At 42.1% G+C, this 26,942-nt stretch overlaps 1 protein-coding gene and 1 pseudogene across 1 annotated transcript; both read left to right on the top strand.

Moving 5' to 3' along the window:
- The first annotated feature begins 3,293 nt into the window (after positions 1 to 3,293).
- LOC138648687 (3-galactosyl-N-acetylglucosaminide 4-alpha-L-fucosyltransferase FUT3-like) lies at positions 3,294 to 4,270 on the top strand. Its single transcript, XM_069738482.1, has one exon. It carries the CDS (start codon positions 3,359 to 3,361, stop codon positions 4,268 to 4,270), a length of 912 nt encoding a protein of 303 aa, XP_069594583.1. The 5' UTR covers positions 3,294 to 3,358.
- Positions 4,271 to 18,295: 14,025 nt separating this feature from the next.
- LOC138648875 (alkaline ceramidase 3 pseudogene) lies at positions 18,296 to 19,196 on the top strand (annotated as a pseudogene).
- The last annotated feature ends 7,746 nt before the right edge of the window (positions 19,197 to 26,942 follow it).

The raw sequence follows: 26,942 nt of genomic DNA, 5'->3' as shown, positions 1-26,942 counted from the left end.
GACCAGTAAGTCAAGTGTTGTGTAATCACCTTTAGGGCATGTTCACATGCTTCAGTATAAGCCAAAATTGGTAGTGGAACAATCAGAGGAAAAGTAAAATAGAAACCACATATATATATATATATATATATATATATATATATATATATATATATATATATATATATATATATATATATACAGTGGGGCAAAAAAGTATTTAGTCAGTCAGCAATAGTGCAAGTTCAACTACTTAAAAAGATGAGAGGCGTCTGTAATTTACATCATAGGTAGACCTCAACTATGGGAGACAAACTGAGAAAAAAAAATCCAGAAAATCACTGTCTGTTTTTTTTAACATTTTATTTGCATATTATGGTGGAAAATATGTATTTGGTCAGAAACAAAATTTCATCTCAATACTTTGTAATATATCCTTTGTTGGCAATGACAGAGGTCAAACGTTTTCTGTAAGTCTTCACAAGGTTGCCACACACTGTTGATGGTATGTTGGCCCATTCCTCCATGCAGATCTCCTCTAGAGCAGTGATGATTTTGGCTTTTCGCTTGGCAACACAGACTTTCAACTCCCTCCAAAGGTTTTCTATAGGGTTGAGATCTGGAGACTGGCTAGGCCACTCCAGGACATTGAAATGCTTCTTACGAAGCCACTTCTTCGTTGCCCTGGCGGTGTGCTTTGGATCATTGTCATGTTGAAAGACCCTGCCACGTTTCATCTTCAATGCCCTTGCTGATGGAAGGAGGTTTGCACTCAAAATCTCACGATACATGGCCCCATTCATTCTTTCATGTACCCGGATCAGTCGTCCTGGCCCCTTTGCAGAGAAACAGCCCCAAAGAATGATGTTTCCACCTCCATGCTTTACAGTAGGTATGGTGTTTGATGGATGCAACTCAGTATTCTTTTTCCTCCAAACACGACAAGTTGTGTTTCTACCAAACAGTTCCAGTTTGGTTTCATCAGACCATAGGACATTCTCCCAAAACTCCTCTGGATCATCCAAAGGCTCTCTAGCAAACTTCAGACGGGCCCGGACATGTACTGGCTTAAGCAGTGGGACACGTCTGGCACTGCAGGATCTGAGTCCATGGTGGCGTAGTGTGTTACTTATGGTAGGCCTTGTTACATTGGTCCCAGCTCTCTGCAGTTCATTCACTAGGTCCCCCCCGTGTGGTTCTGGGATTTTTGCTCACTGTTCTTGTGATCATTCTGACCCCACGGGGTGGGATTTTGCGTGGAGCCCCAGATCGAGGGAGATTATCAGTGGTCTTGTGTGTCTTCCATTTTCTAATTATTGCTCCCACTGTTGATTTCTTCACTCCAAGCTGGTTGGCTATTGCAGATTCAGTCTTCCCAGCCTGGTGCAGGGCTACAATTTTGTTTCTGGTGTCCTTTGACAGCTCTTTGGTCTTCACCATAGTAGAGTTTGGAGTCAGACTGTTTGAGGGTGTGCACAGGTGTCTTTTTATACTGATAACAAGTTTAAACAGGTGCCATTACTACAGGTAATGAGTGGAGGAAAGAGGAGACTCTTAAAGAAGTTACAGGTCTGTGAGAGCCAGAAATCTTGATTGTTTGTTTCTGACCAAATACTTATTTTCCACCATAATATGCAAATAAAATGTGAAAAAAAACAGACAATGTGATTTTCTGGATTTTTTTTTCTCAGTTTGTCTCCCATAGTTGAGGTCTACCTATGATGTAAATTACAGACGCCTCTCATCTTTTTAAGTGGTGGAACTTGCACTATTGCTGACTGACTAAATACTTTTTTGCCCCACTGTGTGTGTGTGTGTGTATATATATATATATATATATATATATATATATATATATATATATATATATATATAATATAAATTTTTTTTTTTTTTTTTTTTTTTTACCCGCTCCTGATTTTGGCTTACAAATACTGATGTAGAATACTGAAAAACGTGGCCTTACACTGTATTTGGTTGAAGTCACTATTGACCTGGCTGATATATGGAGATGAGCTTGGCGAAACTTGTCTACATGTATTTCTGGTCTTATGTAAATGAAAAGAAACCAGGTTGGCACAACAATGTGGTGGTGCACTAGCTTGACTGCTAAATAAAAGAATGATAAACTGTATATCATCTTCAAGATGGTGCTCAAATCCCCAACAATGAAGGTTTGTATAAAGTACAAGTGTAGAAAATATGGTATGGCACTCACAAGGTAAAATCAGAGACTTCATTACCTTAAAGGGAACCTGTCACCTGAATTTGGCGGGACTGGTTTTGGGTCATGTGGGCGGAGTTTTCGGGTGTTTGATTCACCCTTTCCTTACCCGCTGGCGGCATGCTGGCCGCAATATTGGATTGAAGTTCATTCTCTGTCCTCCGTAGTACATGCCTGCACAAGGCAATCTTGCCTTGCGCAGGCGTGTGCTACGGAGGACAGAGAATGAACTTCAATCCAATATTTTGGCCAGCATGCAGCCAGTGGGTAAGCAAAGGGTGAATCACACACCTGAAAACTCCGCCCATATGACCCAAAACCAGTCCCGCCAAATTCAGGTGACGGGTTCCCTTTAAGTGCTGTACAATTGGGAGAGGTGCAGATAGCGCAATGGCCTTTCATGCAGCTCTACGCTTCTAGCCTCATAGAATGCTAGAAGCAGCACAGAACTGGGCGAAACGGATGTTTTCTGTTATGCTGTCTGCATCTAACAAATTGTATATACCGGAGGAGCATGAGTCAAAAATTGGCCAAAAAATTAAAAAAGATTTATTTATATATAGAAAATGCATATCATATACATCTTAAAACATACATAACCTGTATAGTAAATAACAGTACATAAAAAGTTACGCTGTGACTAAATCCTTAGATGCAACCAATGATCCAGGAAAACCGAACAGGACACAGGTAAATCAAGTGTTAACATAAGGTACACATTATCTACACCTGAATACTAGTGGGTCTGATGCATGGCTCATAGAGCACATAGTATAGCCTCGTACTTGCACAAATTATGCTGATAATGTTGCCATACACCACGAATATGCAGACCAACATATGTGAAAAAGATAAAAGAACTAGTTACCCATGTGTATCGAGGTGTCCTGCCAGGATCCTGGTACCTAACCCCAACGTGCGTTTCGCGTCTGTGTATTGCCGCTTCCCGAGGCACCGCTTTTTTTTTTTTTTAAATGGCTTTTCGAAGACCTATATCAAAAACTTGTGCAATTATTCTCATCTTGCATAGTTTTCTTCTATTTCTATTACTTACACTTTACTTTGGCATGAGACTACCTGCAAACAAAGCAGGGAATTGTGCCAAATTGTTCAAGGTCTTCATTAAAAGTCAACTCAAGAACATTGCCAGAACAGATGACATCAAATCTGGCGTCACAGATTATTCTTCTTTGGACATGGCCTTCAGGGCACACTTTTGCTCTTAATGATTGCCCGGCATCAATTGATTCATCTGGATGCTTGTTTACAGCAGACCGCTCTCTATATTATCTGGCTAATGCAGTTGTTTTTCACCACAGAGATGTCTCTGGGTCCAAATCTTTGTTACCACAGGTGCCAAGGCCTCCCCATCAGTATTGGGTCTGGTTTAGCTTGGAGTCTCCATCGAATATTAGAAACGTATCGATGATGGACAATATCATGAATTTGACCATGTCTTACAGGCTGGATTCTGACATCTTCATTCCATATGGGAGGCTAGCAAAGCTTGATGAAGAACAGAGTTTTACAATTCCTAAGAAAATTGGGTTGGTTGCTTGGATAATAAGTAACTGGAACTTGAAACACAAAAGACATGCATATTATTTGGAGCTGAAACAACATATTCAAATAGATATCTATGGAAAACATCATTTACCTCTTCCTAGGCATCTGCAGTTTCTAAATCTGGCCAAATATAAGTTTTACCTTGCTTTTGAGAATTCAATTCATGAAGACTATATAACGGAAAAACTCTGGGCCAATTCATTCCTCATAGGAACTGTTCCTGTTGTAATGGGTCCTCCGCGTAAAAATTATGAACGTTTCATCCCACCAGACTCCTTTATACACGTAGACGACTTTTCTAGTGCGAAAGAACTTGCCCACTACCTCTTAACACTGGCCAAGGATGATCAAAAATACCAGCAGTATTTTAACTGGAGATCTAGTTTTCAGCTTGTAAGAGTGAGAGATATTTTTGAAGCCGCATACTGTAAAGTGTGTAAAGCGCTGAAGGAAGCCCCAGGGTATAGGACAATACCAAGTATTGATACATGGTTCAGATAAATCTGAGGGCTACAGCTGAAGAATTTGCCTGAATGTTCCTTGTTTATAGAATTAATCAATGAACATATTTTATTTTACTCTAAGTTGGTCCTGAATTTTTTATTTAGAATTTTTTTTTTTTTAAGATGCTTTAAGGTACCGTCACACTAGACGATATCGCTAGCGATCCGTGACGTTGCAGCGTCCTCGCTAGCGATATCGTCCAGTGTGACAGGCAGCAGCGATCAGGCCCCTGCTGTGCTGTCGCTGGTCGGGGAAGAAAGTCCAGAACTTTATTTGGTCGCTGGACTCCCCGCAGACATCGCTGGATCGGCGTGTGTGACACCGATTCAGCGATGTCTTCACTGGTAACCAGGGTAAACATCGGGTAACTAAGCGCAGGGCCGCGCTTAGTAACCCGATGTTTACCCTGGTTACCATCCTAAAAGTAAAAAAAACAAACACTACATACTTACCTACCGCTGTCTGTCCTCCAGCGCTGTGCTCTGTACTGGCTGTGAGCGTCGGTCAGCCGGAAAGCAGAGCGGTGACGTCACCGCTCTGCTTTCCGGCCGCTGTGCTCACACAGACAGTACAGGAGGAGTGCAGAGCACAGCGCTGGAGGACAGACGGCTGTAGGTAAGTATGTACTGTTTGTTTTTTTTACTTTTAGGATGGTAACCAGGGTAAACATCGGGTTACTAAGCGCGGCCCTGCGCTTAGTTACCCGATGTTTACCCTGGTTACTGGCATCGTTGGTCGCTGGAGAGCGGTCTGTGTGACAGCTCTCCAGCGACCAAACAGCGACGCTGCAGCGATCCGGATCGTTGTCGGTATCGCTGCAGCGTCGCTAAGTGTGACGGTACCTTAAGTCATACCTCCCAACTTTACGTTACTGCTAAAATGTGGCCCAAAGCCCCTCTTTAAACTTGCCGAGTCCATCAAATGTGTCAAAATGGGAATGTTACTCCTAGTGAAACCCATTGGTGTTTCCACATATAGTGCCACTTTCATAGGTTCCACAGTACATCATGCACCCACAGTGTGATCCCACTTGCCTGTATTATGTCAGACTAGATGGTAGAATATGTATAGATTCTAGAATATGTATGTAGTATAGCACAGCCCATGTACTATATAGCACAGCCCACATAGTATATAGCAATGTGGGCACCATATCCCTGTTAAAAAAAAAAAAAAAAAAAAAACTTATATACTCCCCTTCCAGTGGCCTTGAGCCAGGCCTTTACCGATGCTCTGCGCAACGCTCCATTCCCAGTAACGCCTTGCGGCAATAACACGTGATGTTGCGGTCTCGTGAGACCGCTACGTCATGTCCGGTCATTGCTGCAATGCATTCTTGGGACCGGAGCGTCGTGAGGACCGGGAAAGGCTGGCGCAGAAGGTGAGTATAAATTTTTTTTTTTTTTAACATTGTATGTTTTCACTATTGATGCTGCATAGGCAAAAAGTTGGGCACACTTAATGGTTAATGTCAGCGTTAACGGACTGCATTATGCCACGGTGTAACAGTCCTAAAACGCTATGTGGACGCTGACTGGAGGAGAGTGTGGAGGGGGCACTGACTGAATGGAAGTAGGGAGGGGCCAATTCGTGGCCGGACTGTGCCTGACGCTGATTGGTCATGACCAATCAGCGATCCGGGATTTCCGTTACAGACAAACAGACAGAAGTACCCCTTAGACGACCTCAAGGTCGCTGCATGTCCTTCAGTCTCTCCTCAGGTGTAGTAGGGGGCTGACTATACTTTACGCCACCACATTATTCAACTGTGTCTTGGAGTCAGAATATACAGCTTCCCAAATTTGGGACTATCCTGCTAGATCCAGTATGGTTGAAATGTGTTAGAGATATAGGCATAGTCCCATCCCCACACATTAAATTGTACCTGGTGGAAGTCAAGGAACTGAAAATGACTATACATTTAATTGTGTTTACAGAGAAATTTTAACTTAATTTATGTTTCGTCATTAAATTTGTTTAGATGCTGGAATGAATAAAAAATGCACATCTTACTGAATCCAGTTTGTTTTTTTTATTTTACACTGTGAATAAAATGTATTAGTATTCAGATTTTTATTATTAACTTCATTTTAAGTTTATTTACCACCTGCGTAAGCGCTATGGAATGTTATTATTTACCTTAGTTTAATCACCAGCAGCGTTAATTAGATAGCAATGAGCGTGCCGTGCTTTAGTTGGCTGGAAACATCTAGTTTTGCATATACTGCACTGCTAATTTGTGGGCACTTCTAGTGGGCATTATCTATGATTAGTTAAAAAGGCTGTTTTATTTTCTAGTAATGGATCCACTGATCTTGCACTCTCTAGTTTTCCAGCTCCTCTCAATTCTTATAAATGGGTTTAGCTAGTAGAGCAGATGGAGGGTCTGAGTAAGGCTACTTTCACACTAGCGTTTTCTGCAATCCGTCACAATGCGTCGTTTTGCAGAAAAAATGCATCCTGCAAAAGTGCTTGCAGGATGCGTTTTTTTTTTTTTTTCCCCAAAGACTTGTATTGACGACGCATTTGCGACGGATTGCCACACGTCGCATCCATCGAGCGACGGATGCGTCGGGCTTCTGCGGACCGTCGGGAGCAAAAAAACGCTACATGTAACGTTTTTTGCTCCTGACGGACCGCTTTTTCCGACCGCACATGCGCAGCCGGAACTCCGCCCCCACCTCCCCGCACCTTACAATGGGGCAGCGGATGCGCCGGAGAAATGCATCCGCTGCCTCCGTGGTGCAATGCGCTAAACGCTAGCGTCGGAATCTCTCCCCGACGCATTGCGACGGGGAGATTCCGACGCTAGTGTGAAAGTAGCCTAAGAGTGCTACTATTCAGTTTCTGTAAATGTAGCAGATTCTATTTTCAGAAAATCCCTTTAAAAAAGACACAGCAGGAATTGCAAAAAATGAGACAACCGGTAATTACTTACCTGATAAAGTCATGTGCCAATTCAGTGTATGACTTGCAGTTTTTCAACAGCAAATGCACCACAGGTTCAAGACACTTGGGGTATGTGCACACGTCAGGATTTCTTGCAGAAATTTTCCTGACAAAAACCGGACATTTCTGACAGAAATCCGCATGCGTTTTTGGTGTGTTTTTATGCGTTTTTCCCCAAATGCATAGAATAGCGGGGAAAAATGCTGAATCCGCTAAATTAATGAACATGCTGCTTTATTTACCGCGATGCGTTTTTTTTTTCCCCGCGGGAAAAAACGCATCATGTGCACAAAACATGCAGAATGCATTCTAAATGGTAGGATGCATAATGTATGCGTTTTTAATGAGTTTTTACCGCGAAAAAACCTGGACGTGTGCACGTAGCCTAAAGGTCTCCATACACATTAGAATAAAGTAAATGGAACCCACTGATATTGGTGGGAGTAGCAGACAGTATAATGATGGCAAACAGGTCAGATCCTGCTCTTCCCCCAATAGCTATTGGTTTGGCAACAGCTGTTCCTTTTATCTGAGATTATGCACCACCAGAAGTCAGATGACACGTCTTTCATAAACAAACAAAAATAACACACGCGTATTTGGTCGAGCATTCCTATGAATGGGGCAGTCGAGTGGAAGAGATGCCTAAATGATTGTGTGTGCCCGGCCTTAAAGAGTTTGTCCATTATGAGAGAAACTTTCTTCTCAATCTGAATGCTTGCCCCCAGGACTCTCATTCTGTATCGGTACTTGCATTCCTGGGGCTCACGTGAGGTTTTTGTCACGTGAGCTCTGCGCCCGATCAGTGCTGGCATCGACATCTGTCTGTGGCCGTACAAGTAATCAACAGCTCTGACTTCCTGTTCATTACGTATATGTCTAAAGGCAGGTGCAGAAAACCAGCACTGGAGAGTATGTGTGTTTGTATTTTACTGGAGAAAAAAAAAAAAATTGTTGATCTGCTATGAACTCACAAAGCTGAACTGTGGTGAATTCTGTGACTTTATCATGGTGCTGATGTCATCGCAGTTCAGCCCAGCTGGCAACATGGCTTCAGTGACCAGCGGTAAAATTGATGTGTAGTTGCCACTGCTCACTGATGCTGTGCTTGCAGCAGCTCATTCATCAGTGGCTCCCAGCCTGGACGGTCACAACTTGGCAGTCTAGGATGAAAACATTTTCTTGCCTTGCGCAGGCGTGTACTACGGGGGACAAAGAATGAACTTCAATCCAATATTGCGGCCAGAAAGCAGCCGGCGGGTAAGGAAAGGGTGAATCAAACACCTGAAAACTCTGCCCATATGACCCAAACCCAGTCCCGCCAAATTCAGGTGACAGGTTCCCTTTAATGGTATGGACGTTAGGTGAGAATAACTGATTTTTGTTAAATAAAAATGGAAATGTATCTTTTTATTTCAAATAAAAGACTTTATACTTGCTGTCTTTATTTACAATACAACTGTAAGATTAATAATGGATGGGGACGCCTCTACATTACTAACCTGTGGGCTTGATGTCACCTGACTTTCTAACTTTCTAAGTTTTTTTTGTGTTTCCGTGCACCCCATGGCAAAATATTTTCACTCTTCATCAAGAGGACAAACTAATACTTTCTTCAGCACTGCCTATATATATTTTATCCAATATGGACACTGGAAGCAGACAGGACAAAGCTGCAAAGCTGTTTTCATTATCCACGATGGATTCTAACTCTACTGTGTTTAAGGCCGGTTTCACACGTCAGTGACTCCAGTACGTGAGGTGACAATTTCCTCGCGTACCGGAGCCATTGACACACGTAGACACATTCAAATCAATGCAAATGGAATTTTATCCTCTCAGATTGCTCACTGAAGTTGATTTCTCTCATTATACGGGAAGAGGAAATTGCTTTATCTGAACTAAAAAATAATATTGAAGTTTCAAAAAAAGAAATTAACAGCAAATTGTCTAAGGAACATCTAAAAAAAATTTTTTGCTCAAAGTGAAGAAAAAAAATCTATAAAGCGGAGATGAAAATAATGGATATAAAAAAAACGCAAATTAGAACGATATTTAAATGACTATTCCCTGGATCAAGTTTATGAGTGGGGGAGATGGGAGAATGTGAATAAATCCCCCAGATCCATACTGAGACGTTCTAAACACCATTCTAATCCCCATTATTCACTCAAACAGGTGACCTTTAGCTCATCTGCGCTAGATACTTCAGCTGGAGCTACAGAGGACTCAGATGCGGAAATAGCACAAACGTCAAAACTTGTATTTCAAAAAGAACAAGCGTCCTCCGTACCTCAAAAAAAGAAAATACACTCACCCTGCTGAGTTTCTGTTGTCTCCTATCGCTGGGTCTACTGTTGTCTCACATTACGCTGCAGAGAGGAAGGGAGTGCATTGAATAGAGATATTCTGTATGTTGGACTCTTTTGGTTCTCAGCCTTGCTTCCCTGACCCTCCTCTCCCCTGGGGTCATAATTGCAACAATTTACTGACTTTACAGTGCACTGTTTTGCTGAGCCTGCAGGCTCCATAGCTGCATTGAGCTATACAAGTATACTCTGGCACGCTAGGCTAATTCTGTCTGCATTCCACTAAAGTGTCATATACAGTGGGATAAAGAGGGTGCCCTAGAAGACAGACGTTTAGTGACACCTAGTGCTCAATCTAAGAACTGGTGATACATTCTATAACACACAAAAAAGACTCAGCTGGTCACCAACCGTCTTCACTGATACAATAGCGACACCTAGTGTCCATGTTGAGCTCTAATTCCGTGCAAATTATGAGGATTACTTAAAAAATCCTCCTCTCAGAGGCGCATGTGCGGTCTTCGGCGGTGACAGTCATGTCTTGCTGATCTCCGCTACCCGACCTAGCTATTTAGGCCCTAATTAGCACCTGAACTATGCCAAACGCACCACAATTGGACTCACTACACTCTCAGGTGACCCTCTTCCTGGCGATGCCTAAGAAGGGAGGCACGGCACAACCACCGGGCCGTAACATCGCGGATCTTTTTCAGAGCGGCGGCACCTCCAAGATGGCTACTACGACTTCTTCCCTCTCGGCCTCCGCAGGGAGCGCGGGAGATATTATAGACCAGGACGAGACCGGTCCCCACATGGAGACAACAATCTCCACAGCAGCTCTTACCAAGTCCTTACAAGAGACTTTCCGGTCAGAACTTACCTCAGCTATGCAGAAGATCTCCTCCCAGATACAGGACATTATGCAGCGTACGGTGGCCCTGGAAGAAAAGATGGATGCCACTGCAGACGCCTTAGAAGAAGATCGTGAAACCCTCAAACTACATGCAGAGCGTGTCGCAGAGCTAGAACTCCGATGCGAAGACTATGAGAACAGATCACGTCGGGGTAATCTGCGGATCAGGGGACTCCCCGAAAATATTGTAGCACTCAAAGACACTGCTACTGCTCTTTTCACTGCGCTACTCCCTGACACAGAACAGTCTATGCTGCATATCACCAGAATCCATAGAGCCCTGGGCAGGCCGCGCAATAATGATGTGCCCAAGGATGTGATCCTAAAACTACACTATGAGGAGGCACGAGATCTAATCCTGAATGCTGCACGAGATAATCCTGATCTGCCGGGACTGCCATCTTCAGTACATATCTATGCGGATATCGCGTCAACCACACTCGCCAGGAGGAGATCCCTCAAACCAGTAACAACAGCTTTGCAGACGGCACAGATTAAGTACAGATGGAGCTTCCCCTTCGCCCTCATCTTTACATACAACTCTCAACTATACACCTGCCGTACACTAGAAGAAGGAAAACAGGCCATGATTAAAGCTGGGATCCCGATCTCCATAGAGACTTCAGCCATGCCACAGAGAAAATCAAGACCATCAAAAGAATGGCAGAACACCCCCAGAACGAGGAGCCAAAACGCACGGATCGTTTGATGTGTCTAACTTACAAGATCATCTGCCTTGTTTCCTGGGGGGCGAAGTGGGTTGTTATTGTTCACCCTGAATGCTCCTGGAGTTGGGGGGAAGGGGATGATAGTTCCTTGCCGTCTCTCCTTTCAGCCCTCCAGAATTAGTCATTGTGTTCTGATCGTTTACATAGATAAACTATTCTCGCTTTAACGCAAGAGGTCCATCAGATTCCTACATCTTTAATCAACCCTATTTCTTCCCTACCCTACCCCTCTCTGATTCCCCCCTGCTCTCCCTTCTCTCCCCAACAATTCCCATTCCGCAGTTCCCCCCTTCCCCCCTTTTCCTCCTCCTTCCCCCCCCTTTCCCCTTCCCCCCTTCCCTTCTTCCCTCCCCCCTCCCTCCCCCCTCCCTCCTTCCCTATCCCTTCCCCCCCTCTCCCTTCCTCCCCGCCTCCCCCACCTTTCCCCCCTCTCCCTTCCTCCCTCCAACCTTCCCTCCCCTCCCACCATTCCCCCCTCCCCCCTTCCTTCCCCCCCTTTTTCCTTCCCCCTCCTCCCCCCCTTCCTTCCTCCTCCCCCCCCCCCTTTTTTTTTTTTTTCACTTCACTCTTTCTCTCTTTCCTCCCCTTTGCACCTATCTTTCTATCAAGGGCCTAAATGTCGGGTCTACAACATGCTGCCTAAACTTGGCGACACCTGGTACTCCACCTAATATGGTAAACCAGATCGCCATATTTTTCGGATTTGATATCCGTCTGTTAATATTAATTGCTATGTTTGTCTTTGTCTCCCCCCAGTCTGTTTCCTTCCTATTGTTTTCCCACAGAGATTATCACTGCACTTATCAGTCAACTCAACAACCGCTAATCGAGGACACAGATCTGGACCCCGCTCGGGCCTCCTCATTCTTCAGCGGTAAATATTCACTGAAAAATGTGTAATGGTATTTCTCATAATGTCCGAGGATTCAACTCGCCCATAAAACGTAAGAAACCTTTCTTGATTACTCGAAGCACGTACCGGACATTATCTGTCTCCAGGAGACCCATTTTTCCACCTCTTCCCACCCTAAACATTTTGATGCCAATTATTTACAACACTATATGTCGAGCTGGGATAAAAAAACGAGAGGTGTTGCCACTTTCATTAGAAATAACTTCCCATTTTAACTCATCAGCACACATTCGGACCTTGAGGGCAGATTTCTCATTACTCTTGGAACATCACGAAACCAGACAATTTGCATTGTTAATAGCTATTTACCCGCAGCTTCCCAGAGGTCGGTCTTTCAGCTAATTACATCAAAACTAGTCAATCTTACGTATGACCACCTTATCTGGTGCGGCGACTTTAACTTTACCATTAATCCTAAATTAGATAGCAGTGCTCAGAAGCGCTCGGACATAACAAAGGCTGACAAAAAGAAAATCCAACATCTAATGAAAGAAAACTGCCTGGTCGATGTGTGGAGGGAATTAAATGGTCCTGTAAAGGGTTACACATACTTCTCACCTGTACATCAGTCCTATTCGCGAATAGACCTACACCTAACTACAGCAAGAACGATTCCATCGGTCCTATTCTCTCGTCATATTCCATCATCATGGTCTGATCACGATGTTGTCCTATCAACATTTAAATTCAACGTCACCACCTCTAAATTATTCAAATGGAGACTGAACGAATCCTTACTCACTGACCCCACTGCTCTCTCAAAAATTAAAGAAGAGTTGGGACTGTACTTCCAGACCAATTCCACTGATGACACTTCCCCTGGACTAGTGTGGATGGCACACAAAAAATTCATTACCAGCTCACTAATCAAAATTGCATCCAATAAAAAGAAACAAAGATCTGAATTACAAACACGCTTAGAGACCAAACTTATGAAACTTGAACTTGCTAACCAAGCCACCACTTCCCTCTTTTTGATTAAGCAAATCAGAGACACTAAGCTACAATTAGATACTATTCTTACAAATAAAACAGAGAGAGCGTTAACATGGACTAAGTCAACTTTTTATAAATACGCAAATAAACCATCTGGCATGTTGGCACGTAGGCTCAGATGCAAAGAATTCTTAAATAATGTCACCTCCATCAAAGATACCAAAGGCAGAATTTCCGCACACCCGGATATAGTATACGATACATTCCGAGACTACTATCAGAAACTATATACCTCCCCACAGATATCCTCGCCACAATCTTTATCCTCTTTCCTAGATGAATTAAAAATACCTAAAATCCCCAACTCCACTGTAGATCAACTCCATACGCCAATATCTGAAGACGAAATCTCTGCAGTAATTAAAAACCTAAAGAAAAACAAAGCCCCTGGACCCGATTGCCTCACGGCACTATATTACAAGAAATTTACAAACATCCTCACACCACACATTAAAAATTACTGTAATGCTCTACTAAATGGCACCCAGATGCCCCCTGAATTCTATATTGCCCATGTGACGGTAATCCCAAAACCAAAGAAGGACCATCTCCTTCCCAAGAATTATAGACCTATATCGTTGTTAAATGTTGACCTCAAACTTTTTACATCCATCATTACTACTAGACTCAACAAATTATTACCTACCCTTATTCACCGTGACCAAGTGGGGTTCATACCTAATAGACAAGGCCCCGACAATATTAGGAGAAATCTAAATATTATACATTCAGCAAACTTCCACAAACAACCCCTGCTACTATTAGCTTTAGACATAGAGAAAGCTTTCGACTCGGTCTCATGGTCCTACCTATTTGAAGTTCTATCCAGATTTGGCATCCCTCGCACCCTTATTTCATGCCTCCAACTACTGTATGACAGCCCTACAGCTTATTTGAAACTCCCGTCAACCAGGCCTACTCCTATCAACATACAAAGGGGGACGAGGCAGGGCTGCCCACTTTCTCCAGCCCTGTTTGCCATGGCCATGGAGCCACTAGCTGAGGCAATAAGGCTTAACCCGAACATACTTGGGCCTGTAGGACTTGGCGCACAATATAAGGCAAGCTTATTTGCGGATGATTTATTGCTGACTTTGTCCAGTCCACTTACCACTCTCCCAAATTTGTTTTCAGTCCTACGTAGATTTGAGTCGATCTCAGAACTCAAAATTAATGTCGACAAATCCGAAGCTCTATTCCTTAACACCACTAAGGACATGCAAACAAATATTATTTCCCAGTTTAAATTTACAAAAAATGAACATTATATAACTTATCTCGGAGTCAATCTCACCTCTCATAAGTCGACCTTATTCAAGTGGAACTATCTCCCGTTAATAAAAAACCTCCGAACTGACTTAACTAGATGGTCTGCCATGAAGTTGACCTGGTTGGGCAGATTGCATGCAATTAAAATGGTCTCCCTGCCCAGATTTCTGTACTTATTCCGCTCTCTCCCCATTCCGTTGCCCCATAGGACTTTACACGAGATTCACTCTATGATTTAAAAATTTATTTGGCAGGGAAAAAACCCAGAATCCGTCAAAAAACAATGTTCATACACAGAAGGTTAGGGGGGCTTTCCATGCCCAACTTCACACTGTATTACAAGTCGGCTCAGTTGGCCCAATTGACTAATGCCTGCGCTGCCAACCATGCTCCGAGATGGGTTGGCCTGGAATCGTCCTTCTTACTTCCGTTTTCCTTGCCTGGCCTTATGTGGTCCACACAAAAACTACCAAAAGGCTTACACATTACAGCACCTTTCACAGCACATTCCCTGATCCTTTGGAGGAAGGAAAGGTTTAAATTTGATCTCCAATCTAAGTCCTCCCCACTGACCCCTCTCTTCTGTAACCCCATGTTCCCACCAGGACTTGTCCCACGTTCTTTTGCTTGGTGGAAAGTTAATGGAATTACCACTCTAAAACACCTCTGCTCACCCTTTAATATAATTTTATCTAGACAAGAATTCCTCCATAAATACAATCCATCCATTAACGAAACCTTTCGTATCTATCAGGTTTTCCATTTTGCGGAACAGTTTCTACAACATAAAATCCCTTTTCATGCGACTGGCTTTGAACAGAGGTGTATGGACGACCCACTGGGAAGGGGAACTATTTCTCTGCTATACAAATCTCTCAATGCGGCACATGGAGTCGAAAAATTACATTATATGAAACAGTGGGAGGAAGACCTGGGTATTCAATTAACTTTGGAAAATTGGAGGCGATGCTGTGACACAGTTTCCAGGGGTAGTCATCAAGCCTCCCTGGCAGAGACATCCATTAAAGTCCTACACAGAACATACCAAGTCCCAAGTAAACTCCACACTATATACCCCAACATTTCAGATAAATGCTTTAGAGGATGTGGCGCAGTGGGAGATATGAAGCATATTTGGTGGGAATGTCCGATAGCCTCGACTATGTGGCGGGAAGTAGGATTAATAATTGAAAAAATGTATGGCGGGGCAATACAACTTGATCCGGCCACATTCCTTTTGGGAGCCAAGTACCCAGGCTTTTCTAACAAATTCCACAGGTTGATAGGCCAGCTGCTTATGGCCGCTAAGCTACATATAGCTACCAACTGGAGGTCGCCATTTCTCTCTGTCCAATCAGTTAGAGATAAAATGAATACAATCCTCTTATATGAACGTATACATGCGACTAGGGAAGATTTGTGGGAGGCCTTCTACCAAATTTGGAAACCGTGGATGGATCTTAACACGAACTTGAATCTTGAACAAACCTTGACTTTATCTATTTGAGACTTCATTATCCTGTGAGAGATTCTGATGACACTGGGGTTGAGCCTATGTTGGGTGGGGTGCGGGGAGGTGGGAGGCGGAACTCATAAAACGGAGCAAAGTATAATCCTGACTTGTAAATGTACTGCAGCTTACCATAAAGTAAAGTGCAGAATCTCATTTCCTTCCCCATTTTCCCTCTTTTATGTCCCCCCATGTTCTTGTCTCGTCATATCTGTATTTTCGAATTTGAGTTAATATATGTATGGTTTTTCCTCTTTGTTTAGATTTAAGCTTATTGAACTCCCTTTTAAGGGAATCTGTTGTTCAATTGCTATGTTTTTGAAAATAAAAAGTTATTGAAACTAAAAAAAGAAAATACGAAGAAAAGGGAGGAAGCACCAATCTAAACAAAGGAACACAGAGATACCACCTGAGGACTCCACATTGGGTAACTTTGACGTCATTAGCTTGTCCTCTTTTCCACTCGCCTCGAATCAACAGGCTTTGCTTTCGCACAGACTTAATTTTGTTCCTAGTTGTAATTTTGATTTGTTCTCCACTATCTGTGATGTTAATAAATTTATTAGAAATATCACACTTGAATTACACTTTGAGGAAGAAATTAACCTCACTAGTGAGGATAGTGTTATACCAGCTAATCAATTTAAATCACTCAGCTTTACTGAACAACTATTGCTCACATGTTTGCAAGACCTTGATTCTGAGAATCAGGATTGCGTTCCACTGAACTCTCATTTACATATAACAAATCCTCATTTCTATCCTGTGCAATCCAGGAGACCTGCCATGGATACATTTCAAAATGCTGTGGAATTGGAATTGAAATCAGTGTCTGAGAATCTACTCAGAAAACATCCAACCAACTCCAATTTAACACCAAATTTTGAAAACTGCTTATGAACGGTTAAAAAATGACAATCTTGTAATCAAAAATTCTGATAAAGGTGGTTCTGTAGTTATCATGAACAAAATAGATTATGTGAGTTAGTTAGTTGCAGGAATTTATTTTATGTTGTTTCGAATGAGATTGTTTCATTCCTATGAGTATTAAAATCACAATATCATATTGTATAATATTCTGATTATTTTTTGCCCTTTTCACTATGGGTTTTTAGTATTGCAGCATTAATAATACACATGCCGCATGTTTTCACATCTCACATCACTCACATTCAGTTAGTTGTAGGAATTTATTTTGTTTCGAATGAGACCACTTCATTTTTATGAGTGTTATAATCACAACATTATATTGTATATTATACTGGCAACCTTTGTGCCCTCCTTATTACGGGTCTTTAGTATTGTAGCACTAACCATATACATGCCGCGTTTTTTTTGTTGCAGTTTAATTATTCATGATCCTCTTATTCTTGATAAGTACTTACTATGGGTGCTCAACATTGTAGCATTAACTCCACACATGCTGCGTTTTCTCTTTTGCGGCTTTAATTATTAATGAACTTTTTGTTCTTGTTAAATACTCACATTTATTTACACATTATTGGTTTCATTCTTTCAGCTTTATCTTATCAATTGTATCCACACATGTAACAATGGGTTAAATAGGTTTTTTTTACTTTTATTACAAGTTTCTTCAATTCCCCTCTCATGCTTGGGAGCAGGAGTTTTCAGGCTCTTATCTCTCCCTTCTTTTGTTGTTCAGCAACTATTTGTACTGTTATGTGCACTAATTAATTTTGTTTGGATAGAGTCTCTGTGCTAATCCCTGCCCGCAATGATCTGATAACATCATGCAGCCTTAAAGGTACCGTTACACTAAACGATTTACCAACGATCACGACCAGCGATACGACCTGACCGTGATTGTTGGTAAATCGTTGTGTGGTCGCTGGGGAGCTGTCACACAGACAGCTCTCTCCAGCGACCAGCGATCAGGGGAAAGACTTCGGCATCGTTGAAACTGTCTTCAACGATGCTGAAGTCCCCCTGCAGCACCCGGGTAACCAGGGTAAACATCGGGTTACTAAGTGCAGGGCCGCGCTTAGTAACCCGATATTTACCCTGGTTACCATTGAAAAAGTAAACAAAAAAAAAACACTACATACTCACATTCTGATGTCTGTCACGTCCCCCGCCGGCGTCCACAGGGTTAAAACTGCTTTCGACAGGAGCCCTGCTAATGCACGCGCTGCTGCCGAGAAGCTTCCCTGCACTGTGTCAGCGCCGCCCGGCAGTAACAGCGGTGACGTTACCGTTCTGCTCTGCTTTACGGCCGGCACTGACAGTCAGTGCAGGGAAGCTCTCGGCTGGAGTGCGTGCATTAGCAGCGCTCCTGCCGAAAGCAGTTTAAACCCTGTGGACGCCGGGGGACGTGACAGACATCGGAATGCGAGTATGTAGTGGTTTTTTTGTTTTTTTTTTACTTTTACAATGGTAACCAGGGTAAATATTGGGTTACTATGCGCCTTCCTGTGGTGACTGGCAGCAGCAGGGCTCAGCATGGCTCCGGCGCTGGACAGGCCCGGCTACTGGGGGCCGCCGACCTCCACCCTGGACTGGTGCGAGGAGAACTACGCAGTGTCCTACTACATCGCCGAGTTCTGGAACACGGTGAGCAACCTGATCATGATCCTCCCTCCCATCTGCGGAGCTATACAGACGGTTAATGACAAGTTGGAGACCAGATACCTGATGGCCTTCCTGGGTTTAGCAGCGGTTGGGATGGGATCCTGGTTCTTCCACATGACGCTGCAGTACGAGATGCAGCTCCTGGATGAGCTGCCCATGATCTACAGCTGCAGCGTGTTCGTCTACTGTCTATATGAATGTTTCAAGTTCAGAAACTCATATAATTATTTGCTGCTCGTCCTCTTAATGCTTTTCAGTGTAATAGTAACTACGGTTTACTTACAATGGAAGGAGCCAGTGTTCCATCAGGTGATGTACGGAGTGCTCGTGGGCTTCCTTGTCCTCCGGTCTGTGTATATAGTTACATGGGTGTACCCGTGGCTGAGGGGCCTGGCTTACACCTCATTAGGAGTGTTTTTAATTGGATTTTTGCTGTGGAACATGGACAATCTTTTCTGCGATTCCTGGAGGGATGTCAGACAGAAGATGCCGCCTGTCCTAGGGGCAGTGACGCAGTTTCATGCCTGGTGGCATATACTGACCGGACTGGGCTCCTACCTGCACATCTTGTTTAGCTTGTATACACGGACTCTTTACCTTAAATATTGGCCCAAGGTAAAGTTCCTGTATGGGATGTGGCTGGTGATTATGGTGGAATCTTCCAAGAGGCAATGACCGAAGGCTAGGAGACGGAAGGACCAAACATTCCAAGGACTCCCGACAGTCTACGCAGCATCTCGGACTGTAACCCGATATTCACCCTGGTTACAGGTGAACTAATCGCTAGATCGACGTCACACACGCCGATCTAGTGATGACAGTGGGGTGATCAGCGACCAAAAAAGGTCCTGATCATTCCCCACGACCAACGATCTCCCAGCAGGGGCCTGATCGTTGGTTGCTGTCACACCTAACGAGATCGTTAGCGGGATCGTTGCTACGTCACAAAAAGCGTGACGTTGCAACGATATCCTTAACGATATCGTTATGTGTGAAGGTACCTTAAAGTACCGTCACACTCAGCAACTTTGCAACAAGAACGACAACAATCTGTGCAGCGTCCTGGATAGCGATCTTGTTTTGTTTGACACGCAGCAGCGATCTGGATCCCGCTGTGCCATCGCTGGTCGGAGCTAGAAGTCCAGAACTTTATTTCGTCGCCAGATCGGCGTGTATCGTCATGTTTGACATCAAAAGCCACAATGCCAGCAACGTTTTTACATGGAGCGAGAACGATAAGTGAGTCGCCGTTACATCACTGGATCGCTCCTGCATCGTTCTGGAGTTGCTGTGTTTGACGTCTCTACAGCGATCTAAACAGCGACGCTCCAGCGATCTAGTTTAGGTCGGATCATTGTCTATATCGCTGCAGCGTCGCTGAGGGTGACGGTACCTTAACATACCGTAATTTCTTGTTTTTCTTCTGTTTTCAGTTCCCAAAGCATACTATCGTATCTCAAAATAGTTTGTGGCTCTTTCTCCTTTTCTGATAATAAATAAACTTCTGTACTGATTTAGTTCATTAATAAGTTTGGCATATGGCAAAACATATAAGTGCTTGCCATTTTAGTGCCACAAGCACACTTGATGCGTCTTTTGCCTGCGACGATATTTTTCTATGAATATTTTGGTTTTGCCTTTGGTACCAGCTTTCAATAAACCTTTTTTAGCTGTTTCATATTTGTTGCTGTAATGTTTAATGTTTAAAGTAATTAGTTATGAATAATTGTAGGCATAATTGTTCAATTCATAATTTTTCTGTGTATATTTTATTTTTTATATAGATTTCATTGTATAAATCTTTTTAATCTGTACAATTATTGGCAATATTTTTGTTTTGTTGTATATGTATATTGTTCAAATGGATTATCGTGTTATGGAATTTTTTTTATATCTGCTTAACTTACGCCCACTTTTTAAACTAGTTATGTTAATCATTTACCCCACTGGTGTGTTTTCTGGTTCAGGGCTATTTAAGTGGGACACATGTGTCTTTTGGAATGTCATGATTAAGGGAGCTTAGTTTCCAGAAATGCGTTGAGATTCTTACCCATATGGCTCGTGCTGAAGTCTGTATCCTCTATGTTCAAAGTTTGTGAATAAAGAAAACTTTTTTATGGATTCGGTGAAGCTGGACATTCTTTTCTTTTTTGGACTTTATATGCTTGGACACAGCGGGTCCGTGCTCCCGAAGATTGGTTTATGCATCACGGGTGAGCTGGTTTATTTTTCTTCTGTCACCTGACAATACAAAGGTGACATCAATCCCACAAATATGAACCCCATTTGCACCAGGGCAAGTGGGAGGAGCCAAATAAGAGCGTGAGCCCACAGCTGTGACTGGAGGTAAAAAGTTTACCTCTGGTCACTGGTGTCAGCTGATGGGACTACTGGTACCATCAGCCTATGCCTGCTGCTGCTAATAACAGTGAGAACAGGTGGCGGTTTATGGGAGTACTTATCAGCAGGCGTCCTCGCTGTAAAGAATTTAAAATAAAAATCTGCTTAGGTTTCCCTGTATTTTTCATAACCAGCCAGGCAAAGCTCACAGCTGGTGGCTGCAAACCTCAGCTATCAATTCGTCTAGGCTAGTTATCAAGAAAAGAGGGGTCCCTACTCCAATTTTTTTTTCTACAATTACTTAAATAAAAAACAGCTAGCCCCCCTTTTTTAATAACCAGCCAATCTAAAGCCGACAGCTGGGGGCTGGTATTTGTAGGCTGCTAAGGGGCCATGGATATTGCCCCTCCTCCCCCCCCCCCCGTTGTCACAGGTCTCGACCTGCTCTCTGATGAGTCTACCTTAGAGATGATGTCACGGCACCGAAGAGATAAGACACAGTACACCGGGCATGTACAGTGGGGCAAAAAAGTATTTAGTCAGTCAGCAATAGTGCAAGTTCCACCACTTAAAAAGATGAGAGGCGTCTGTAATTTACATCATAGGTAGACCTCAACTATGGGAGACAAACTGAGAAAAAAAAATCCAGAAAATCACATTGTCTGTTTTTTTAACAATTTATTTGCATATTATGGTGGAAAATAAGTATTTGGTCAGAAACAAACAATCAAGATTTCTGGCTCTCACAGACCTGTAACTTCTTCTTTAAGAGTCTCCTGTTTCCTCCACTCATTACCTGTAGTAATGGCACCTGTTTAAACTTGTTATCAGTATAAAAAGACACCTGTGCACACCCTCAAACAGTCTGACTCCAAACTCCACTATGGTGAAGACCAAAGAGCTGTCAAAGGACACCAGAAACAAAATTGTAGCCCTGCACCAGGCTGGGAAGACTGAATCTGCAATAGCCAACCAGCTTGGAGTGAAGAAATCAACAGTGGGAGCAATAATTAGAAAATGGAAGACATACAAGACCACTGATAATCTCGCTCGATCTGGCTCTCCACGCAAAATCCCACCCCGTGGGGTCAGAATGATCACAAGAACGGTGAGCAAAAATCCCAGAACCACGCGGGGGGACCTAGTGAATGAACTGCAGAGAGCTGGGACCAATGTAACAAGGCCTACCATAAGTAACACACTACACCACCATGGACTCAGATCCTGCAGTGCCAGACGTGTCCCACTGCTTAAGCCAGTACATGTCCGGGCCCGTCTGAAGTTTGCTAGAGAGCATTTGGATGATCCAGAGGAGTTTTGGGAGAATGTACTATGGTCTGATGAAACCAAACTGGAACTGATTGGTAGAAACACAACTTGTCGTGTTTGGAGAAAAAAGAATACTGAGTTGCATCCATCAAACGCCATACCTACTGTAAAGCATGGTGGTGGAAACATCATGCTTTGGGGCTGTTTCTCTGCAAAGGGGCCAGGATGACTGATCCGGGTACATGAAAGAATGAATGGGGCCATGTATCGTGAGATTTTGAGTGCAAATCTCCTTCCATCAGCAAGGGCATTGAAGATGAAACGTGGCTGGGTCTTTCAACATGACAATGATCCAAAGCACACCGCCAGGGCAACGAAGGAGTGGCTTCGTAAGAAGCATTTCAAGGTCCTGGAGTGGCCTAGCCAGTCTCCAGATCTCAACCCTATAGAAAACCTTTGGAGGGAGTTGAAAGTCCGTGTTGCCAAGCGAAAAGCCAAAAACATCACTGCTCTAGAGGAGATCTGCATGGAGGAATGGGCCAACATACCAACAACAGTGTGTGGCAACCTTGTGAAGACTTACAGAAAACGTTTGACCTCTGTCATTGCCAACAAAGGATATATTACAAAGTATTGAGATGAAATTTTGTTTCTGACCAAATACTTATTTTCCACCATAATATGCAAATAAATTTTTAAAATAACAGACAATGGGATTTTCTGGATTTTTTTGTCTCCCATAGTTGAGGTCTACCTATGATGTAAATTACAGACGCCTCTCATCTTTTTAAGTGGTGGAACTTGCACTATTGCTGACTGACTAAATACTTTTTTGCCCCACTGTATCTGAAGTATCTCTAGTTTATTAAGCTTAGACACACTTATTATGCATTCTTATGTCAGAGGCGGATTCTCCATATATGGGCTAAGCGTTAGGGAGTTTACTCCCTTGCCTCCCTATGGTTTCGCAAACATATTTTTCTATACAAAACATTATTCGTTATCTACAAGGACATTTCATCCTCCATGAACTGCTACAATTAGTTCAATAACAGCAATATCAGCGGTATGAAGAATAGTGAATAACAACTTGTTTATCTGATCTTTAGTAACACTTACACAAAATGGAGGCAAGCAAGATAAAATGGATCCTGCTATAACACCCCCAACCTAAAAATAGCAGCCTGCACCTACCCAGAAAAATTCTAGCGCTTTTGCCCAGCTCTTCCCTCTTGCGCTGTAATGGTGGAAAGTGGGGTTCATAGCGGTGGGGTTATGTCACCTTTGTATTGCCAGATGACATCAAGCCCATGGCTGAAAAATAGAGCAGTGTCTATAAGACACACTACTTCTCTAGATGGTGGGAGCGATTGACATATAACTTTTCATCATGCAGTCTTGTTAGAAGGGTTGACAGCCATCCAGAAACTCCTGCATAGTCTATAACGACAGGGCACCTTTTTTTTTTAACCCAACCGTTAAAATTTTTTTGTTGTGTCCATGATTTTTCTGAAGCTGGAAAAAGTCATATACCTAATTACAATCATAATAATCATCATTTTACACTTAATAGTGAATGTAGTTGATATATTCATACCAGAATTAAGAGCTGTAGACATGAATCGCTTATAATCTTGATGGTTTATTAAGGTTTTCTAATGTGTCTGTAAAAAAAAAAAAAGTTGTCTGCCTGAGTTTTTTCTTTTTTAAAGTTATCCAGAGGAAAAAAAAAAAAGTTGTCAACCTGGCCTACCGTATGTTAAATCGTTACCATCTAGTAAGAGAGTATAACTTTCAAACGAGGTTCATCCTTTTCCCTAAACTTTTCTTGAGAACAGAAACCTAGGAATCTGTACAGGTGAGGAGTAAAAGTTTTAGCACTGGAGAAACGTCACCCCTTAGGCTCCATAGCAGTGGAGAAAAGGGGGAATTTCACTCCATGTGTTGCACCAAAACAACCACAAGGTGCCAGCAAAAGATAAGGATTTTTTTTTTCTCATGCCCATGGCTTTATTAATCAGTCATCATGCACAATCATAGAATGTACCGCGACTCGGCACACGATAAATAATATAATTTACCAAATATAGCATGAGAATGCAATAAACAGTACGGGTACGAGAAAAAAAATCAAATGCCACAGTATAACATTCGAATTTCACGGATACATTGCAATTCTGTAACATAGGAAGCTATAATTGGTTTTGTAAATGATTATTAGCTGCTTCCGGAAAAAAAAAAGTGGATTGTATACAGATGACCAGTGAGAAAAATAAAATGTCCCTTTTCTGGATAAAACTCTGTACAATTTATTATTTTTTTTTTTAAATTATGGTCATGTGAACCTACCTTGATAGCAAGAACACCATAATTCAGAAAAAGAGCGTGTGCGTATAGATGGCAAAGAAGGCCTGATATCGGGGGGGCAAAAGAGAGAGTTTGAAGGTAAAGACAATGTGGACAACGTAAAGGGCCCTATTCATCAAAGCTTTCACGTGAGAATTCTGGTTTGAAAGCTTTGAAACGTGCAAAATTTTGCCTAAAATGTGCAACTTTTCGCATTTCTCCCTGCTCCAACAAAATTGCCATGGGGATGGGGGATTGGCGCTAACAACACTGATCTTGAGTAAAGTAGTGTAAAACACCATGAAATGTTACAATTTTTTTTTTTGCGCAGCATAGAGTTGATGACATGGATACAATTAAAAAAAGACCGCATATGCGGTAAGTATATAAAAAGAACTGCCTAAAAATTATTTCCTTCAGTTCATAATTTTTAGACAGTCATTCAGATATGTGCATCTTCCTTTTCTATTCATTAGATATGGCATTCGGTTAAAATTCAGCTTCTAATGAGAGGATTAACCATAGTATATGACTGATCGATAAAGAAAAAAATGATGAAGTAGAAGATATAGAATGGAACAATGACATGGACCCTGAACTCTCTTAAAGTAAGCACCGCAATAAATGCGTATGGCAGACAATGTGGAATTTTTTTTTTTTTAATCAGTGGATCAACATTGTTGTTCGTGACAAACATGTTGTATCGTTTGCTGTACAGGAAACATTTTGATATATTATAATACTTATAATCTTCTATAATTTTCTCTTTTACACTTGATAAAGATGCCAGTACAGCATTGAAACGCGTTGGTGGACAATGAAGAACCTTCTAATGAATATCCCAGCAAGAGACTTCTTTCCAGCAGCGCAGGTAATTTTTAAACGTGGGTTTTTTTCTGTTTCGGTGATATTTATTCACCAAGCAGTCATCTGTAGACATCGTCCCTTAAAAATCATTGCACCTTCTGCCTATCATACGCATTCCTGATTTCCTCTTCTTTTGTACGTTTGTCACACTTATGTTTCAGATCACAATACAAAATTAATTATTAGACAAAGATAACACAAGTAGATACCAAAATGCAGTTTTTAAAATGAAGGTCTTTATTATTAAGGGAAAAAGAAATCCAAACCTACAGGCTCCTGTGTTAAAAAGCTAATTACCCTCCCCCCTCCCTAAAACCTGAATTACCTGGGGTTTATTACATCTTTTGAAGCAAAAGTTACGGTAAATTCCCTAACCACACCCAGGCCTGATTACTGCCGCACCACCACAAATTAATCTGCCCAAACAAGAAAGTAAATGTGGTATAAAAATGTATTAAATCTTTATTAAGCAAAATATAATCATAAGTTAATCATTAAGCTAAAAGACAGATTCAATGGGGAAATTCCAACAAAGACAAGAGTGGCAATTAAAGGGACTCTGTCACCTGAATTTGGCGGGACTGGTTTTGGGTCATATGGGCGGAGTTTTCGGGTGTTTGATTCACCCTTTCCTTACCCGCTGGCTGCATGCTGGCTGCAATATTGGATTGAAGTTCATTCTCTGTCCTCCATAGTACACACCTGCACAAAGCAATATTGCCTTGCACAGGCATGTACTATGGAGGACAGAGAATGAACTTCAATCCAATATTGCAGCCAGCATGCAGCCAGCGGGTAAGGAAAGGGTGAATCAAACACCCGAAAACTCCGCCCATATGACCCAAAACCAGTCCCGCCAAATTCAGGTGACAGGTTCCCTTTAATCCATTATACAAATAATACATGCTATAATAAGCCCTATCCTAACATGTATTAGCTGCTGCTCAATATACTTAATTCTGCTCAATATTAAGTTATAAAAGTATAAAATAATAGTACTAATAATAATAATAATAATAAGCAAAATTAAAAGTCTCTTTTCTATGCTAAAAAAGGTATGATCAGTGCAGAGCCTCTCAACTTACAGTACTATAATAGACCCAAGGATGCTTGCGTGAGACCTGCAAAATATTTGGCAAGTTTTGTTTTTTTCTTCATTTCCATATTTCCTTTAAATGCAGATTGTTTTTAACAATTAATCTGATATGCACATTTTCCTTTTGTACATAGGGTATTTGGTTAAAGGTTCATTTTTATTGATCCAGAACAGCAGTAAATGACTAATCATTGTAAAAAATGATAAAGCAGCAGATGTATGTCACAAACATTTATTGTGCTGCTCTCTCTCGTGTGTCTATCCGTAGACTGTGACTTGATTTTTCAGTTCTGTTGTCTGCAGATGTTTTCTTGTTGAGTTAAAATAATATAATTAGAGTTGAGCGAATAAATTCAATTTTTCGAATTTTACCAAAATTAGGATTTTTTTAAAAAAAAAAATTCATTTTGTGAGGATTTAACCTCATGTTGGTCGCTAGCTGTCATTTTTTCCAAACTGTAAAAGGCCATGAAAAGTTAAGAAAAATCCTTATACGCAAATTACCGCTCACCTTTCCGGTATCTCTCAATTCATCACACCAACCAATCTGGTCCTCATCACATCTTCTGTTCCCT

The sequence above is a fragment of the Ranitomeya imitator genome, chromosome 9 (genome assembly GCF_032444005.1).
Source record: "Ranitomeya imitator isolate aRanImi1 chromosome 9, aRanImi1.pri, whole genome shotgun sequence".
Lineage (NCBI taxonomy): Eukaryota > Metazoa > Chordata > Amphibia > Anura > Dendrobatidae > Ranitomeya > Ranitomeya imitator.
The sequence above is the reverse complement of the archived record's forward strand: the minus strand, read 5'-3'. Positions and strand labels throughout refer to the sequence as shown.

Bases quoted from the DNA above. Each gene is read 5' to 3' on its own strand.
- LOC138648687 (XM_069738482.1), top strand. From the start codon at position 3,359: ATGACATCAAATCTGGCGTCACAGATTATTCTTCTTTGGACATGGCCT.